The sequence below is a fragment of the Oryctolagus cuniculus genome, chromosome 7, assembly GCF_964237555.1.
Source record: "Oryctolagus cuniculus chromosome 7, mOryCun1.1, whole genome shotgun sequence".
Lineage (NCBI taxonomy): Eukaryota > Metazoa > Chordata > Mammalia > Lagomorpha > Leporidae > Oryctolagus > Oryctolagus cuniculus.
The window spans coordinates 156,061,573-156,079,286 of record NC_091438.1 but is presented as its reverse complement, the minus strand read 5'-3'; the positions used below and the strand labels follow the sequence as shown (position 1 = coordinate 156,079,286).

At 49.4% G+C, this 17,714-nt stretch overlaps 1 protein-coding gene across 5 annotated transcripts in view; it reads left to right on the top strand.

Annotated features, from left to right (window-relative positions):
- VPS13D (vacuolar protein sorting 13 homolog D) overlaps nt 1–17,714 on the top strand; it is a 276,670-nt gene that overhangs the window by 220,363 nt on the left and 38,593 nt on the right. For all 5 annotated transcript variants that reach the window (XM_008275374.4, XM_008275375.4, XM_008275373.4 and 2 more), the window contains one exon: nt 1,437–1,632. In XM_008275374.4, the coding sequence (XP_008273596.3) occupies nt 1,437–1,632 (196 nt within the window). The remainder of the gene's footprint in view (nt 1–1,436; nt 1,633–17,714) is intronic.

Below are 17,714 nucleotides of genomic sequence, written 5' to 3'. Positions count from 1 at the left end.
GCCGGTTTGAGACCCAGTTGCTCCACTTCCGATCCAGCTCTCTGCTATGGCCTGGGAGAGCCATGGAAGATGATTCAAGTCCTTGGGCTCCTGCACCCCTGTGGGAGACCCAGAGGAAGCTCCTGGCTTCAGATCAGCGCAGCTCCTACTGTTGTGGCCAATTGGGGAGTGAACCAGCAGATGGAAGACTCCTCTCTCTCTCTCTCTCTCTCTCTCCTCTCTCCTCTCTCCTCTCTCCTCTCTCCTCTCTCCTCTCTCCTCTCTCCTCTCTCCTCTCTCCTCTCTCCTCTCTCCTCTCTCCTCTCTCCTCTCTCCCTGCCTTTCCTCTCTCTGTGTAACTCTGCCTTTCAAATAAATAAATCAATCTTAAAAAAACAAAAAAAAAACAAAAAACTGGGAGTCGTGCTTCGTTCTCCTGGGGGCTCCTGTTTGAGGCGGGTTCAGTAATGCTCCATCTCTCAGGTCCCAGTTTGAACCCCTGTGCTGTGCAGGAACTTTGTTCAAAAGATTGGGGAAGGAACTTTGCCTCGCCGGAGCAAATCAGCCCAGAATCCAAAAGAAACACTATGAATTGTTAGTACGTTCTCGCCCAACGAGCTTCCTCTCCCCATTTGTCTCACTAGAGCTGAAGAGTCTAGAGAGCTTCCTCTCACCCCCCTGTCAGAGGGTGAGCGTCCTGTGAGTGTCCCTGGCACAGGTCCTGGAAACGCTCCCTGGACAGGGCCTGCCTTCTTCTGCTGTGCCTGTGACCTCTCTAGATTTTGCCAGCTTTTGGCCACTTCTGATGCTTCCAGCTGTGGCTGTCGGCTTTCAAAATGCTGGGAATGTGGCTTTGACCTAGGTTGGTCTTTTGAACTGACTCCATGGAGGGTCCTGGCTACACTGGCAGCTTTAGGGGGTGCCCTTCATGTAGGCTCCTTTTTACTGTTACTGCCCATCTCTGATTTAAGCCAAGAATGCAGTGACTTTTACCCTATTTCAGACACTTGGTATCTTGACCAATCATGTTCTTTGAAAACTGCAAGTGTATATTTAGTCATTGCCCTGCCTCGTGAGGCTCTCAGCCTCTTTAGGCTTGCCCAGGAGCCCTGTTTTTAGTCTCCTGTTGATTGGATCCTGCTGTCTGCCTCCTCTCCCAGTTGTCCATATGCTGCCCAAGCTCTGGATTTGAAAAATGGCCTCTACTAACCTCCCTCCCAACTTTTCTTTGATTCTCTGATTTTTTTTAATGGAACACACTTTACTTCTGACCACCATAGAATATATATATCCTCTGACTCTGGACCTAATAAGCTGGATCCGCTGTCTGTGAATTGGCCTGTCTGTGACCTGTCTGGTACAGGTTAACACAATACCCTTACGTTATCATTCCAGGTGAGTGGAGTTGAGGGGTTTGACTGTAAATGCCTTTACTTTGCCCTTGTCTTTTTCACCAGGTATCATTGGTGGATTGACCAGTGTTATAACCTCAACAGTGGAAGGTGTGAAAACAGAAGGAGGTGTCAGCGGCTTCATATCTGGCTTTGGGAAAGGGCTCGTTGGCACTGTCACCAAACCAGTGGCAGGCGCCCTCGACTTTGCATCCGAAACAGCCCAGGCGGTGAGAGACACAGCCACGCTCAGTGGCCCCAGGTCAGTGGTCATGGGGGGGTCACCTTTTGCCGTTTCCAGCCAAGTCTGCTTCTCCTAACCTGTACTGATGTGTTTAATCCTACACTTCCTGCCGTGGGTATATGACTTTTCATTTGAATAGTTGTAATTCTGACCTACTTTTACAAATACAGGGAAATGAAGCACAAGAACTTGTCATGAGTTTTTTCAAAGAATGCGTGTGTATCTGTAGGGACGTGTTATACTGTGTTGCTTTTCTCTGTTGGAGAGGTCAGAAATAGAATTACAGCACTGCAAGCTTCCCCTGTTCTTCACCAAGTTGATTGGACCCGGATGCCCATGAAAACAAAACAACAGTCAGTTTGTAGGCTGGACGTTAGTTCCATAGTCTCTGCAGTTGTGATTCACTCCGTGGAACTGTTTCCTTAGTTTTCTTTCCATTTGAGAGTGCCAGCAAGTCCCAACCCCGTGAAAGAGAGACAGACCCCACCCGCAGCAGGTCTGCACTTCTGCTACAGGCAGTGCCTTTTCTTGACACCCATGAGATGGGAAATCAGAGACAACCTTTGTGGCTCGAAACCCCACAACACCCAGCCACTTCAGCTCAGCTGTTCATGTTAGTGGCGTGTTTAACCTCTCATTTCCAGAGTGACTAACTGGGGGATCCCTATCAACAAAAGGTACAGTGAGTGTTACAGTTCCCAGGCATGCTGGACTCCACTTAAGCCCAGCAGGTCTCTGCTGCTGCCTGCGTAGCAGATGTCTCCTGAGTGGATTGACGTGCCCTGTCGAGTACCCAGAGCTGGGCCATGACCACTCCTATCACTCCCTCGGTTAAGATCGGGAGTGAACTGTCCCCAGTTAAAATGAAGTCACTTGTCTGTCACCAGGACACCCTCCTCGTGAGACGTTATTGCAGAGGGGAAGGCGTGCGTCTGCACCCTGGAGTCACGCACAGTGTTCCCCCAGAATGTCTGGGGAAGGCGTGCGTCTGCACCCTGGAGTCACGTGCAGTGTTCCGCCGGAATGTCTGGGGAAGGCGTGCGTCTGCACCCTGGAGTCACGTGCAGTGTTCCCCCAGAATGTCTGGGGAAGGCGTGCGTCTGCACCCTGGAGTCACGTGCAGTGTTCCCCCGGAATGTCTGGGGAAGGCGTGCGTCTGCACCCTGGAGTCACGCGCAGTGTGCCGCCGGAATGTCTGGGGAAGGCGTGCATGTGCACCCTGGAGTCACGCGCAGTGTTCCACCGGAATGTCCGGGGAAGGTGTGCGTCTGCACCCTGGAGTCACGTGCAGTGTTCCCCCAGAATGTCTGGGGAAGGCGTGCGTCTGCACCCTGGAGTCACGCGCAGTGTTCCCCCGGAATGTCTGGGGAAGGCGTGCGTCTGCACCCTGGAGTCACGTGCAGTGTTCCGCCGGAATGTCTGGGGAAGGCGTGCGTCTGCACCCTGGAGTCACGTGCAGTGTTCCCCCAGAATGTCTGGGGAAGGCGTGCGTCTGCACCCTGGAGTCACGTGCAGTGTTCCCCCGGAATGTCTGGGGAAGGCGTGCGTCTGCACCCTGGAGTCACGCGCAGTGTGCCGCCGGAATGTCTGGGGAAGGCGTGCATGTGCACCCTGGAGTCACGCGCAGTGTTCCACCGGAATGTCCGGGGAAGGTGTGCGTCTGCACCCTGGAGTCACGTGCAGTGTTCCCCCAGAATGTCCGGGGAAGGCGTGCGTCTGCACCCTGGAGTCACGTGCAGTGTTCCCCCGGAATGTCTGGGGAAGGCGTGCGTCTGCACCCTGGAGTCACGCGCAGTGTGCCGCCGGAATGTCCGGGGAAGGTGTGCGTCTGCACCCTGGAGTCACGTGCAGTGTTCCCCCAGAATGTCCGGGGAAGGCGTGCGTCTGCACCCTGGAGTCACGCGCAGTGTGCCGCCGGAATGTCTGGGGAAGGCGTGCGTCTGCACCCTGGAGTCACGCGCAGTGTTCCACCAGAATGTCTGGGGAAGGCGTGCGTCTGCACCCTGGAGTCACGCGCAGTGTTCCACCAGAATGTCTGGGGAAGGCGTGCGTCTGCACCCTGGAGTCACGCGCGGTGTTCCGCCGGAATGTCCTCCATCTGGAAGCAGCTGCTGTTGGGAAAGGACCTTCACGTGTGCTTGAGTTGCGCTCTGTTCTCGGCCGTGAAGCTGAGGCAGCCCTGGAGCATGCTTTGAAGCATCTATGAAGTTGTGGGGAGGGCAGCCAGTAGGGAGGCCTCGGAGGATTTTGATTGGGTTGTCCTCTGCTGCTCCCAGTGCCAGAGGTTCACCTCCAGTGTGTGGTTGAGACAGTGAGACCCTGCGAAGCACTGGTAAAGCCAGAGACGCCCGAGAATCCCTCCAGAACCGTGCTCCCTGCTGAAGTCCCCAGATGGGCAAGGGATTGGTTGGTTTGTTACAAAAGGGGGTAAAGCATACAGATTACAGACTTTTATGATGATTTTTGCTGTACAGTTTAATATTGGTGAAAAAGAAATCACTTGAATGTTGTACATTGGGTTTGGAGGTCTTGGTGAGTTTTACATTCTTTTTAACAACTCAAGTGAGGTAGTGATGGTGGCTAGGGAAGGAAAGTTGTTCTGATCTTCTCTATCGGTTGTCCAGTGTTGCCATAGAAGGTCTGGTTGTCAGCAAGTACATATTTGCCGTTCACTCATATCCAGGCAGGAAGTCTTGGCTGAAACTTCCCTATGGACTCAGGGTTAGGAATGTAAGAGAGCGAGACTCTCCCTAACTTCAGAGAGCGCGTGGCCAAGCAGGGCCACATGCATAAATACTCACGGAAATAGTTGTTCCTGAAACGGTGGCAAGTGACGAGATTTGTGGGGTGCTGTCAGATGGTGTAGTTAGAGGAGGTGAAGAGGAGAGGGAGTTGGGCTAACCTAGGGGTCAGTGGGGTCCAGACAGACTTTTCTAGGCAAGCGATAGTTCAGATGAAGACTGACATACAAGGAAGGCTTGGCTACGGGAAGAGAAGAGAACACCGCATTCCGGTAAAAGGGAGTGATGAGAATGGAGCTCCTGGCTGGGGGCCGGGCGCTGTCTGGGGCCTTCACGTGTGCAATCTCTGATCCTCTGCTGTCACCGGTGAGGGCAGAAGAGCTCGGGGAGATGGCATGGCTCAGAGTGGGTGTTTGGTGCAGCAAATCATATGCCACTTGGGGTGCCCACTTCCCATGTGGGAGCACCTGGGTTTGAGTGTGCCTCTGCTTCTGATTCTAACTTCCGATATGCACCCTGGGAGGCAGCAGGTGATGGCTCAAGTACTTGAATCCATCCACACATGTGGGAGACCCAGATTGAATTCCAGGCTCCTGGCTTCAGCCTGGGCTAGCCCTGACTATTACAGGTATTTGGGAAGTGAACGAGTAGATGAAAGATCTTCTCTCTGTCTCTTTGCCTTTCAAATAAATAAATAAAAAGAAATTGCATGGCCACACAGATGGCCAGAAGTAGTAGAAACAGACTCAGACCCAGCCCACGTCCTGACTCTGAGCCCAGCAGCCCTGGGCTACACTGCCCTGCTTCGGCCTAACCCTTGTATCAGATTCAGTTAGTGCCAAGGTGTGGCAGTCTACCCAGTTCCTTCCCTCTGACCACGGGATCTACTTCTGTTGTGACCACTTTACTCGTGACGCTGACCCCTGACATTCAGCTGCCGTGACTCCTCCCACTTGTTCCCATAGCATCGTGGGAATCTCAGCAGCAGAGACCTGGCCTCTTTGGAGGTGCTTTCCTTCCAGCCGTACCCAGTGGAGACACCGTGGAGTCACTGGTCGTCCTTCAGCACAGCCCACCTGAGTCTCAGCATGTCCATAGAGACAAGGCACTCAGGATGCAGAGCTGTGTGGCTCACAGAAAAGCAAATAGCAGTTAGGCAGCCAAGTTGAATTTTAACTGCAAATTTCTGGGAACAGCTGTCTGCCGAACCATTCACACTTCCTAGAAGCAAAATCTACAGTGGAGGGGCCGGTGCTGTGGCACAGTGGGTTAAGCTGCTGCTTGCCATGCCGGCGTCCCATATGGGTGCCGGTTCAAGTCACGGCTCTTCCACTTCCGATCCAGCACTCTGCTGGTGTACCTGGGAAAGCAGCAGAAGATAGTCCAAGTGCCTAGGTCCCTGCACCCACATGAGAGACCCAGAGGAAGCTCCTGGCTCCTGGCTTTGGTCTGTCCCAGCACTGGCTGTTGGAGCCATTTGGGCAGTGAACCAGCAAATGGAAGACTTTCTCTCTCTACCTCTGCCTCTCTTTCTCTCTGTAACTCTGCCTTTCAAATAAATAAACAAATCTTTTTTAAAAAAATCTACACTGGTAAGTGAGGAATAGCCAGGTCGTCATGGTTCTGGACATGGAAGCTCAAAGGAGGGGTTGCGAAGCTTCCATGTCATCTCGCCATCGCTGGGAGTGCCATGAAGAAGTCACCAGACGCCTGTGAGGCACGTGCTAGACCCGTGCTAACTGGGGACCTCAGTGGAGCCCAATGTCCCTCATTGCCCTGAGAAAACAGTACAGATTCTTCTGAAAGGGGAGGGGTGGCCCTCGCACCATCTCCCTCAGTCCCTTTGTCTAGGTGTAAAGTGAGCAGCCATGTGTTAGTGAGAAAGGAACACCTGACTTGGAAAATACTTCTGATCAGCTTTGAGTCTTTGATAATCTCTTATTCTGTCTAAGCCTCGGTTTTTCATTTATAAACTGGGGCTAAATACACCTGTCCATTTTTTCTTTTTTTGTGCCTCTCTGCGGTTTGAAGCCCAGCCAGAGTGATTTTAATATAGGAGCTATGGAAAACTGTAAACATGCGGGGCGATACTGTTTTCCAGTCGTATAGAAGAGCACAGAGACCCTTGCAGGTGAAGGGCTTCAGTGGCCCCAGGATTGATTCTGATGACACTGCGATCTCTTAGGGCCACACTGGTTCTACCCAAGGGAGAGATCACCCTGGCTTCTCGGAAGTGAGTTATAGCCGTCTCCAGCCATCCCAGTTGATTGAACAGGATCCAGGGGTGTTACTCAGGGTTTTTCCCCACTGTTTAGACAACAGGGACTAACAAATGATTTGAAGGGATTAGAAGTGAGATTCTGACCGGGGACTGACCTGAGCCCAGGGACTGAGCCAGGAATAGAGCCCAAGAGCCCACGAGTTCTGCCTCTGAGTCTGCACTTGGAAGAGACTTTCTGCTTCCTTTGTAATATTTCATCCAAGTGAAGGCTTAGATCTTAGAATCTGTGTTTTAAATGACCCAAATTTCAAGCAGATGATAGCAAAGTGAGCCATAAAACTGTGAAAGAATACTCCTTCCAGTAATCCATCTGAGAAGGAGCCTTACAGGAAACACTGGCTCTTTTTTGTGTTTATTTGAACATGATTTTATTTATAGGGAACCCCCCTCCTTATGTTCTTTTAGATTAAAATACTTCCAAGTTCCTCTCCTCGTTGGAGCATGTGGACATTCCAGTAAGACAGCCACCTAAGTCTCCGCCGAAATGTCCACACAGTCGAACAGTCCTTGAGAAGGCAGGTGGGGGAGGGGACAGAGAGGGCGGAGGACAGCAGAGCCTTTGGCCTCAGCGTGGATGTTGTGGACCAGTCTCCCCCGCTGCATTTGTTAACCGTACAAGTATGTGTGGTTTGGAACTGAAATCGGAAGCTTTTCCAAGGCAGCGTTCTGCTGGCTCGGGCTGCGTCTTCTGGTCTACGTGTATTGGGCCACATGTGTCTGTTCCCAAGTACAGTTTATGAAAATGGCACAGATGCAGTCGTGCTCAGGGTGCCACTGAAGCCACGGGGAAAAGCCTGCTGCCCTGAGCCGGATCAGGCCGCAGCTGGGCACCCAGCCATGTGCAAGCCCAGTTCTCTGCGAGTGTGGTGGTCCCAGCGGTGCTGTTGGAGAAGAGACTTCAGTAGAGGGCTGCAGAGACGCAGGAGCAGCCGTTTCCCGAGAGAAGACAATGAGGCCTTTGAAGAGAGGTGAATCTGGCCGTGGATGGCGTGTGCTTGTTTCCCTGAACGCCATCCCGCAGACTTTGGGGTACATGACATTCTAGGAGAGTAGCAGATGAAGATTTATGAAGCTGGGCCCCGAGGTTTCTTCCAAAATATTTCTTCAACTTTTTAGGCAAGACCCAAAAAGGCAGGGAGAAGTGGGAGTTGGCAGAACTTGAAATATTTAAACTAATTCACCAAAGCTCAGGAGTGTAGGTGCTTATCTCATTATTTAAGTTAGATAAGAAGGAAGGGGAATCTGAAGGATAATGATAGATCAGTGTTTAAGAATATGGCGGTCAGGACTGACAATGTTCTGGAATCCCAGAACCCTTATACTGTACATGTGGATGGAAATTCCAGTTGCTCTGAGAGCTTTTGAGTAACCTTTGGGTTGGTTTCACTTAGAAAAGATCTATGGTGGGCATATTTGACTTTTTCAGTAAAAACACTCCCAAGATACCACCCCAAGTTTGTTAAAGACACTTTTCCATTAATGACCTTTTAGGTGTGAAATTGAAATGGATTTTCTTAAGGGAAAGCCCTTTTTTGTTAGAGTGTTTGCACCTTACCCGTGACTCTCCAGGATAAAAGGGTTAAGACCCTCCTGACCCACCAGAGCCGAGTGTGGTCAGGTTGGTCCGGGCAGAGAAAAGCCAGCGGAGAGAGCTGAGGAAGTAGCTCCACTAGCTCCTTTCTAGTTTGGCAATACTGCTTTTAACTGTTGTGCCCTGAAAGCAGCCATTTGTTATATTTGGTATTATATACAGCACATGAAGCAGAATTGCTGAGCTGAGTTCTCAGGGAACTTCTAAAAGGTAAAAGAAAAATGAAAGAAAGAAAAGAAAACCAATACCAGTGAGACTGCTGTTAGAATGCAGCAGTGCTGTCGAGCTTTTCCTGCCAGTGTTCCACACGCAGCGGAGAAGACTGACAGCCGCGTGTCTGAGAGCAGAGCAAGTCCAGCATGTCTTTGAAACTTCCTGTTTTGTCTTAAAACTGTAAATTATTTTTATATTTTATTCCATATTTGTTTTAATAAACCATTTTAAATGCTACCCATAAAACGAACCCTTCAGAAAAATGTGCCATGTCACCCTGTGGTTCTCTAAATACTGTCCTGTTTTACTGCTGTTTCCTCGCAGCGCGTGAGCTCCTCACACACCCCTTCAGGGGAGTCCTGTACCCTGTGCGGCATCGGCTCCAGACTCGGTCAGGAGCTAGAGGTCAGCACAGGTCTGACTGGGGCTCTCCCTCCCAGGCAAATCCGTCTCTGGGGGTGTGAGTCGGTGTGTCAGTTTCATCATGAGAAAGAACTGGGTTTCAGTTAAACTGAGAAGGGACTGCCGTGCCCCCCGAGGGAAGGGGCTGTCCATGTCTTCCGATGTCCGAGGGTGACACTGGACGTGCTGGCAGCCACGTTCGTCTGCTCCCCTCGCGCGGGCATGGATAGGGTGAGCCGCGTGTCTTCCGACTTCCTGTCTTCCCAGAGAGTGCTTGACAGCAGAGGAGCGTTTTCTCATCCTCACTGTCTGAGCAAGCCCAGAAGGAGAAACAGCGTGTAGATCCACGGTAACGATATCTGCTGTCTCTGAAATTATGGGATAGGATTTTGAAGAAACAGTCTTCATGCCTTATAAGTTCAAGTTTCTCTCCCAGAAACTTCCTCTTAGCAGACCTCCTCCTTCGTGCTGGACACCGAGCACAGCTCTGCTCTTCACTCAAAGCCCCACCATTGCCATCTTCACTGTAACCTGACTCTGGAAGGCTCAGATCTGCTGGGCAAAGAAAAGTCCATGTGTTCATGCACACGCGCATTTGAGAAAAGCCTTCCCGTTTCTGAAATCCTGTGACTCATTTTTATGCAAAATTGTCTGTTAGGGGGAAGAAACCACTTTTTTGGTCATGGTAGTTATAGTCATTTCTAGAAAGAAGAGCATCTAATCATCTAATTTTTGCCATTTTTGGCATGCATAGACGCCTGACTTCATGGAAATGGCACAGTCCTTCTTCCCGTGTCAAATAAAGTGGATCTGAGCATGTACATATTTTTTTTTTTCTTAGATTTATTTATTTGAGAGGTAGAGTTACAGACGGTGAGAGGAAGAGACAGAGAGAGAGGTCTTCCATCTGCTGGTTCACTCCCCAAATGTCCGCAACAGCTAGAGCTGCGCCGATCCAAAGCCAAGAGCCAGGAGCTTCTTCCCGGCTCCTATGCAGGTGCAAGGACCCAAGCACTTGGGCCATCCTCCACTGCTTTCCCAGGCCCTAGCAGAGAGCTGGATTGGAAGAGGAGCGGCTGGGATTAGAACTGGTGCCCATATGGGATGCTGGCACTGCAGGCGGAGTGCCATGGTGCCAGCCCTGAGCGTGTTCATCTTTAAAGTCCTATCTAGCTGGTCCTTGTGCAAAGAAAACAGAGTGCAAACTGCAGTTGTTTTCTGATTTTGGCTTCTTCTGTTTGGAACATTAAATAACCCAGTCATCATAAATCATTATAAATCCATTGTTCAGTGATTTTCATTTTTAAAACTCTAGGGTAACACCTAATTATAATATATAATGTGTGCATTTGAAGATTTTTGTTTTGAACTTCAAGAAAAACAGAAAATTTTCCTTATTTTTTCCTGAGGAGTATTTGTGTTTTGTGCATTAGAAGAGTGAAGAGCCACTTACTGTTGGTGGAACTTCTCTGCCAACGCATTGGATTTGCTTATTTTTCTGTTTTGATGATTATCCTCTGTTTTTCTTAGTTTTCCGTTACAGAATCATCCATCTTTGCCGAGAGATGCAATTGGAGTCTTTAAAAAGAAGATCCAGATCTGAGTTCAAGCCCCCTGCCCACAGGGAGCTTTAGATTTAATTCTGAGATGCACAGCACTGACGCCCTGCCGTGCGCCAGCAGGGGGTTAAAGACTTGCTGTGGTGTTACAGGTCCAGGTTGTGGGCGTGGAGGGCAGGAAAGGAAGGTTTGGGCGTGGTCACTCACCCTGAGTTTGCTTGCCCTGATACCTTTGTCTCCGCAGATTCTTGCTCGGTTCCTCACTAATTTGTCAGGTGGAGCAAAATAAGGTTGAATCTGCTGAAACATTTTTATCACAATATACTCTAAAAGGAACAAGTGTTTTTTATGTTGAGCTTATATAATGCAAATGAGATAGACAGTGTTACTAACCACATCTTTAGTGGATTTACTTTAATACATAGAGGATGCTGATTTCTTTTTTCTTTCTTTTTTTTTGTAAGATTTATTTATTTTACTTGGAAGAGTTACACACAGAGAGAAGGAGAGGCAGAGAGAGAGAGAGAGAGAGAGAGAGAGAGAGAGAGAGAGAGGTCTTCCATCCACTGGTTCACTCCCCAGTTGGCTGAAACGGCCGGAGCTGGGCCAATCCGAAGCCAGGAGCTTCTTCTGGGTCTCCCACATGGGTGCAGGGGCCCAAGCACTTGGGCCATCTTCTGCTTTCCCAGGCCACAGCAGAGAGCTGGATTGGAAGTGAAGCAGCTGGGTCTCGAACCGGCGCCCATATGGGATGCTGACACTGTAGGCGGCGGCTTTACCCGCTATGCCACAGCGCCGGCCCCAAGGACACTGATTTCTAATTCCTGCAAAATTTCTACATAGAGGTTCTTTTAGAGCAGGGGATCTCCACATCTAACCTAGGGACTGCTGGGGAACTCCGAATCCATACAGTCAAGCCTGTTTTTATATTTCAATGCATCTATTTATCTGTATGCATATAACAGTCGTTAGAATACTGTTCCCCAGTCTGTGTGCGGTGGGGTTTTCCAGGAGCTCTGCAGTGTGTGTGACATCGCAACACACTGAATGCAGAAGAGAAATGAGAATACAGCTGTTTGTTATTAAGCAAAACTAAAGAGATTTGTGCAAATTCGTAACTGTGCCGCTCTGCTCCCCTTCTGTGACTTTGCAGCACTCTGCCAGCTGACAAATACACCAGCACCTGGCTAACTTCCTGAGCAAGCTGTTCTGGTTGCAAACATGGTGATGACCGCTCTTCTTCCTTGTGGTTAACACCGACGGGCAGTGGCAGGCTGAGCTGTGGGACCGCTGCAACTCACGCTTCGCTCAGCTTCCTGCCGACAGTCGCCAGCCTCCCTGGTTTGCTCCTCACTTTTGCTGGGTTTACTGAAGTGAGGATTGGAAAGATTTCTTATTACACATCAGAAAGACCTGATGAGAATTTACCTGACTTGGTCCTTCAGCTTAACCTACCATCCTAACAAATCTTACCTTCAGCACAACAGAAGTCCAAAGTCTATCTTGCCAAAAGGCTTGTGTCACTGCCATCCTGACTCTTAGAGGTCGTGGAGGCGTGTGTCTCAGTTTGCTTGCCCGAACCTCAGCTTCTGCCCTAGCAAAGTTGGTAGAATGGGATAAGCCCGCAATATTTGGATATGCTCCTTTGAACTCCTGATGGAAAGTCATTTTTATGAGGCAGTTGTTCTGTGTTAACACCACAGACAGCTCCTAGTAGATTTTCCCAAAACATACTTCAGACATCAATAATGGCGGCGGTGACCCAAGTATACCGTAAAATCCCAGGGGCCGCAGGAAACTTCAAAGGGGGTTGGAGCAAAACCTCACCTCTCATTTTCAGGGGCAGGGGTTACAGAAATCCTGGCTAGGGACCACTGTAACCAGCCTCCATGAGGAATGCCACAGTGGACAGAGGGTTATGCTTACTGGTTCACTAGACTTTACCGGTTGAGCCCAGCAACACAAGCAGGGTGGTAATAGCTGCCACCTGCCACCTCCTGAGGCTTAGCAAGCCGAGCTCCCATAGATCCAGTGTTTGGTTTCCCTAAAGTTGCCAGTTTTAAACTTGAGCTATTCCAATCCACTTGCTTTAGGAAGTACAGATAAACATACAGTAGGAGTATATGTATGTATGTATTTTAGAGGTAGAAAGACAAGAGAGGGAGAGAGAGAGAGCGAGCGAGCGAGCTCCCATTCACTACTTCATTGCCCAAATGTGCACACAGTAGCTGGAGCTGAGCTAGACCAAAGCCAGGAGCCAGAACCTCGATCCGGGTTTCCTCTGTGGGGTAGGCAGGGACCCAACTGCTTGCCATTGCTGCTGCCTCCCAGGGTGCCCACTCTCAGGAATCTGAAATCAGGACAGGACCAGGGGCTCAAGCCGAGGCACTCTGATGTGAGACACGGACGTCTAAACCAGCATCCTGACCGCTAGGCCAGGTGCCATCCCCAAAATTTTATATTCCAGGCATACAATGGGCATTTGGACCTGACAATATTTTGGGGTTAGCATTGTGGTGCAACAGGTTAAGCCGCCATTTGCAACACTGGCATCCATATGAGCACCAGTTCAAGTCCTGGCTGCGCCGCTTCCAAGCCAGCTTCCTGCTAATGCTCCTAGGGAAGCAGCAGAGATGATCCGAGTGCTTGGGCCCCTGCCAGGCATGTGGGTGAGACCCGATAAAAGTCCTGGCTTGTGACTGTGGTGTGGCCCAGACCTGGCTTTTATGGTCATCTGGGGAGTGAACGGTGGATGAAAGAACGCTCTCTGGCTCGCTCTCTCTCACTCTGCATTTTTAATAAATAAAATAATCTTTTTTAAAAAAAACTGAGAATATTTCAATAATTGAGGATAAACTTTTTTTAAAAAGACTTATTTATTTTATTTGAAAGGCAGAATTACAGAGAGACAGAGGCAGAGAGAGAGAGGTCTTCATCTGCTGGTTCACTCCCCAGATGGCCGCAGTGGCCAGAGCTGTGCCGATCCGAAGCCAGGCGCCAGGAGTTTCTTCCGGGTCTCCCATTTGGGTGCAGGGGCCCAAGGACTTGGGCCGTCTTCCACTGCTTTCCCAGGCCAAAGCAGAGAGCTGGACTGGAAGTGGAGCAGCTGGGACTTGAACCGGTGCCCATATAGGATGTCAGCGCCACAGGCGGAGGATTAACCTACTGTGCCACGGCACCAGCCCTTGATGTACTTCTTTACTAATGATTTAACTTTCTGTTCTCAAAAACAACACAATTGCTTTTGTGTATGAAGGTGTATATTGGGGAGGTAAAGTTACAGGCATTTTTCCCCCACCTTGTTACCAACTCCACCACAGCTCTTTGAAAACAAATCATTATAGTTTTACTGTTTATAGAATTAGTTTATGATCATTTGACTTATCAATTATTCTTTTGCCTCGTACATATTTAATATTAGTAAGGATTTAGAAAACTATGGTTTTGACTTGAATTATTTTTGCTATAGCAGAATTTATCTTTTCAAATTAAATTTTATATGAGTAATTACATGTTCACATTCCAAAAGTAAATCATCTTCTCTAGTGTCTGGGGAAGCAGCCCTCTCCTGCCGCCCTTTCTGTCCCTGATGGCTGCTCCCTGCACACCCATCGCAGCTTCTTCCCTGTGGAGGTACTTGCCTCTCTGTTTCTAAAATAAAGAATAAATGCATGAGTCTCCTACTATTTCTTGATATCATTTAGCTTCCCATTATTGTGCATACATGTTCCTTCTCCCTACTTTTCGATATAATGCATCCTGTTCTGATTAGTGCTGTGTTTTCTCCATTCTCCTGTTTAAATAGCATTCCCAGTGAATCCACATAGATTAATTTGAGTACATTTCCTTTTTAACTTTTTTGTTTGATTTTTCTCCCTAGAATGAGTTACTGCTTTGATTATTGTTTGCTTGGTTTCCTAAAGGTGTATTCCTAGTTTATCCTCAAATGGTTATTTACTTTCAACTTTCTTTATGCTAAGATTCTTAACCCACCCTCCCTTCCTCCCTCCCTCCCTTCCTTCCTTCCTCTTTCCTCCCTCCCTCCCTCCCCCCCCCCCTTCTTTCTTTCTTTCTTGTTAAAAAATACATTGAGTAAGTTATCGGATTCCTTATTTTTCTTGGATATCCTCCCCCGGTCTCCCTGACTGGTTATTCTCTGCTTTCCTAGCACCGTGTATGATTTCTTTCTTCCACTTGTTTTGGTCCTTTTCTTTCTGAATAGACAGTGCTCAGATGTTTGGTGATTCCTGTCTCTCTGTTTTACTCCTATTTAAAGATGGGCATAGAAGTGCATTGGGAGTTGGGGGGGCGGGGGCGGGGGGGTGCAGGGCCCCACCATGGAGTGCTCAGGTGGGACCCGTGAGGCGGTCCTCTGTTGAGAAGCAGACTGGGTAGGGGGAGGGGCAGACCAACAGACCTAACTGCTTCTCCTTATGACCACTCTTCCTGCTTTGACCAGTTCTACCTGCCTCCCTGGTCTTCTGTAGCCCCCCAGGCCTTCAGGGCCCCACAGGGCCTCCGACTTAGCTCAGTGTCTGTGGTTTTTGCTCCTCCGGCTTGCATGTCAGCACGTAAGTCCATCTGCTTTTCAGCTTCTAAAGCATGGTTGACACCTCTCTTTATCCTTCTGGACTCACGCTGTTTGAGTCTGTTTGCTTACGATTTAAAGGGATCTCTGGATTCGATCTGTCATATTTAATCAGAAATCCTATAGTTTAGACTTTTCAACTAATTCATTTGTTCTTTTTTTTTTTTTTTTTTTTTTTTTTTTTTGACAGGCAGAGTGGACAGTGAGAGAGAGAGACAGAGAGAGAAAGGTCTTCCTTTGCCGTTGGTTCACCCCCCAATGGCCGCCGCTGCAGCCGGCGCACCGCGCTGATCCGATGGCAGGAGCCAGGATCCAGGTGCTTTTCCTGGTCTCCCATGGGGTGCAGGGCCCAAGCACCTGGGCCATCCTCCACTGCACTCCCTGGCCATAGCAGAGAGCTGGCCTGGAAGAGGGGCAACCGGGACAGAATCCTGCGCCCCGACCGGGACTAGAACCCGGTGTGCCGGCGCCGCAAGGTGGAGGATTAGCCTATTGAGCCACGGCGCCGGCTTCATTTGTTCTTTCTTGATGCCTTTTCCTCTCTACCTCCAAACAGTAGCTCTGAACTTGTATGGTTTTACTAAAATTCATATCTGTGGTTTCTGTTAAAACAGTCTTTATGGATTTGATGGTGTCAATAACTAATAATGGCATCATTACTCATGTTTGTGAGCTTCGTACTGTGGTCCAGGTATGGCTCTGTGCCTCACATGCATGATCTCATTTAATCTTTGCAACCACTTTTGGACAGCACCTGCCTAGGCAGTCTGTAGCCCCTGTTTCCCAGAAACATTTAGAATGCCTCTGGTGAGAAGCCGTTGCCAATCTCAACCCAGCTCTGAGTCTGGTGTTGGCCTTTAATCTCTCATTCTGTGTGTTGTAAAGAAACAGGTTGTGGAAGGCTCTTGTCAGATCCCAGGAACATGAAAGAAACGGCACACCCGAGGGTAGTGACATGGCCCTGTCACCACCCCTCATTGAACCATAAAAGCTCTTCAGAGGGTCTGGCAGCTGGTGAGCGACTGTACTTAGATCCTGGGTGCTGATGGGTGTTTTGTAGTTTCCAAGGGAAGTTGCTGAAAGTTTTCTTATCTTGACACTCCAAGGGCAAGAGGTCTTTCTTCAAAGGGAAGCGCTTGTTTCAGAAAGAGATGTGGAAAGAACATAAAATCACCAGTTCATCCCCAATTCTGGAGAAGAGATGGGAAGAAACAGTGTGGCAACCAGTGTAAACACAAGGCATTTGCAGGAATCTAGAAGGGGTTCCCTAAGGTCCTGATTGGTTCCCATATCTGTAATACAAAGATTGGGGGGGGGGGGGTGAGGAGGTGGGAGGGTTTCCTTTGAGTCATTGTCCTGCAGTCTTTGAGCTGTGGCCTGGAGCAAGGGTTTTGATAGGCATGATAATGCCTACCTCAGTGGTTGGCTGTGTGCAGTAAATTATGTGATGTATATGAAGATACTTTCAAAAGTTCATGGAAAGTAGAATTAAAAGTAAGTCCTCTTTTTTCCTGGTCAAGATTTATTTATTTATTTGAAAAACAGGGTTACAGGGAGACAGGAGAGACAGAGATCTTCTGTCCGCTGGTTCACTCCCCAAATGGCTGTAACAGCCGGGGCTGGGCCAGGACAAAGCCAGGGGCCCAAGAACTTGGGCCATTTTCCACTGCTTTCCCAGAAGCATTAATAGGGAGCTGGATCAGAAATGGAGCAGCTGGGACACAAACTGGCACCTGTATGGGATGGTGGTGTCACAGAAGGCGGCTTAACCTGCTGTAGCACAACACCGGCCCTCAAGTAATTTTCTTTTGGTGCAAAAAATAATTAAATAAATTGAAATCCATGCATATGAAGGGTGTTCAGAAAGTTCACGGAAAATGTATACTACCAAAAAATATGCATAGATTTCAAAAATTTCTTGCCCTAAAATAAACATCTTTTAATTTCATTTTCCACAAACTTTTGAAAGTCCTCTCATGTCAGCCACTTGACCTGCTTGTAGCAGACGGTTAGGGCATAAGAAACGACACTGGTGTTGATATCGCCTCCTGAATATCGGATGGTGAGCAGTACTGCAGCAGCAATCCTGGTAGCTCTCACCTCCACCCTGCCCTGGCCGTGCACACTGCTTGCGTGGGGCCAAGACTTGGAGTTCATGCGTACGCTTTGCTGAGTGTCTGCCTTGCCTGTTCCCTTTCTCACACAAAGCAGACAGCTGAGTTCAAGCCTACAAACCGGGTCGGGATTGCTAGGTAGAGGAACTCACCTGGGCTCTCAGCCTCTGTACGTGTGCGAGAACCACACTGGAAGAGGTGTGCAGGGCTCCCGGCCTCTGTACGTGTGCGAGAACCACACTGGAAGAGGTGTGCAGGGCTCTCGGCCTCTGTACGTGTGCGAGAACCACGCTGGAAGAGGTGTGCAGGGCTCCCGGCCTCTGTACGTGTGCGAGAACCACACTGGAAGAGGTGTGCAGGGCTCTCGGCCTCTGTACGTGTGCGAGAACCACACTGGAAGAGGTGTGCAGGGCTCCCAGCCTCTGTACGTGTGTGAGAACCACACTGGAAGAGGTGTGCAGGGCTCCCGGCCTCTGTACGTGTGTGAGAACCACACTGGAAGAGGTGTGCAGGGCTCCCAGCCTCTGTACGTGTGCAAGAACCACACTGGAAGAGGTGTGCAGAGGCCACGAACTTGCTCTGAACCCACTTGTGAAGAGCAGGTGATCCCA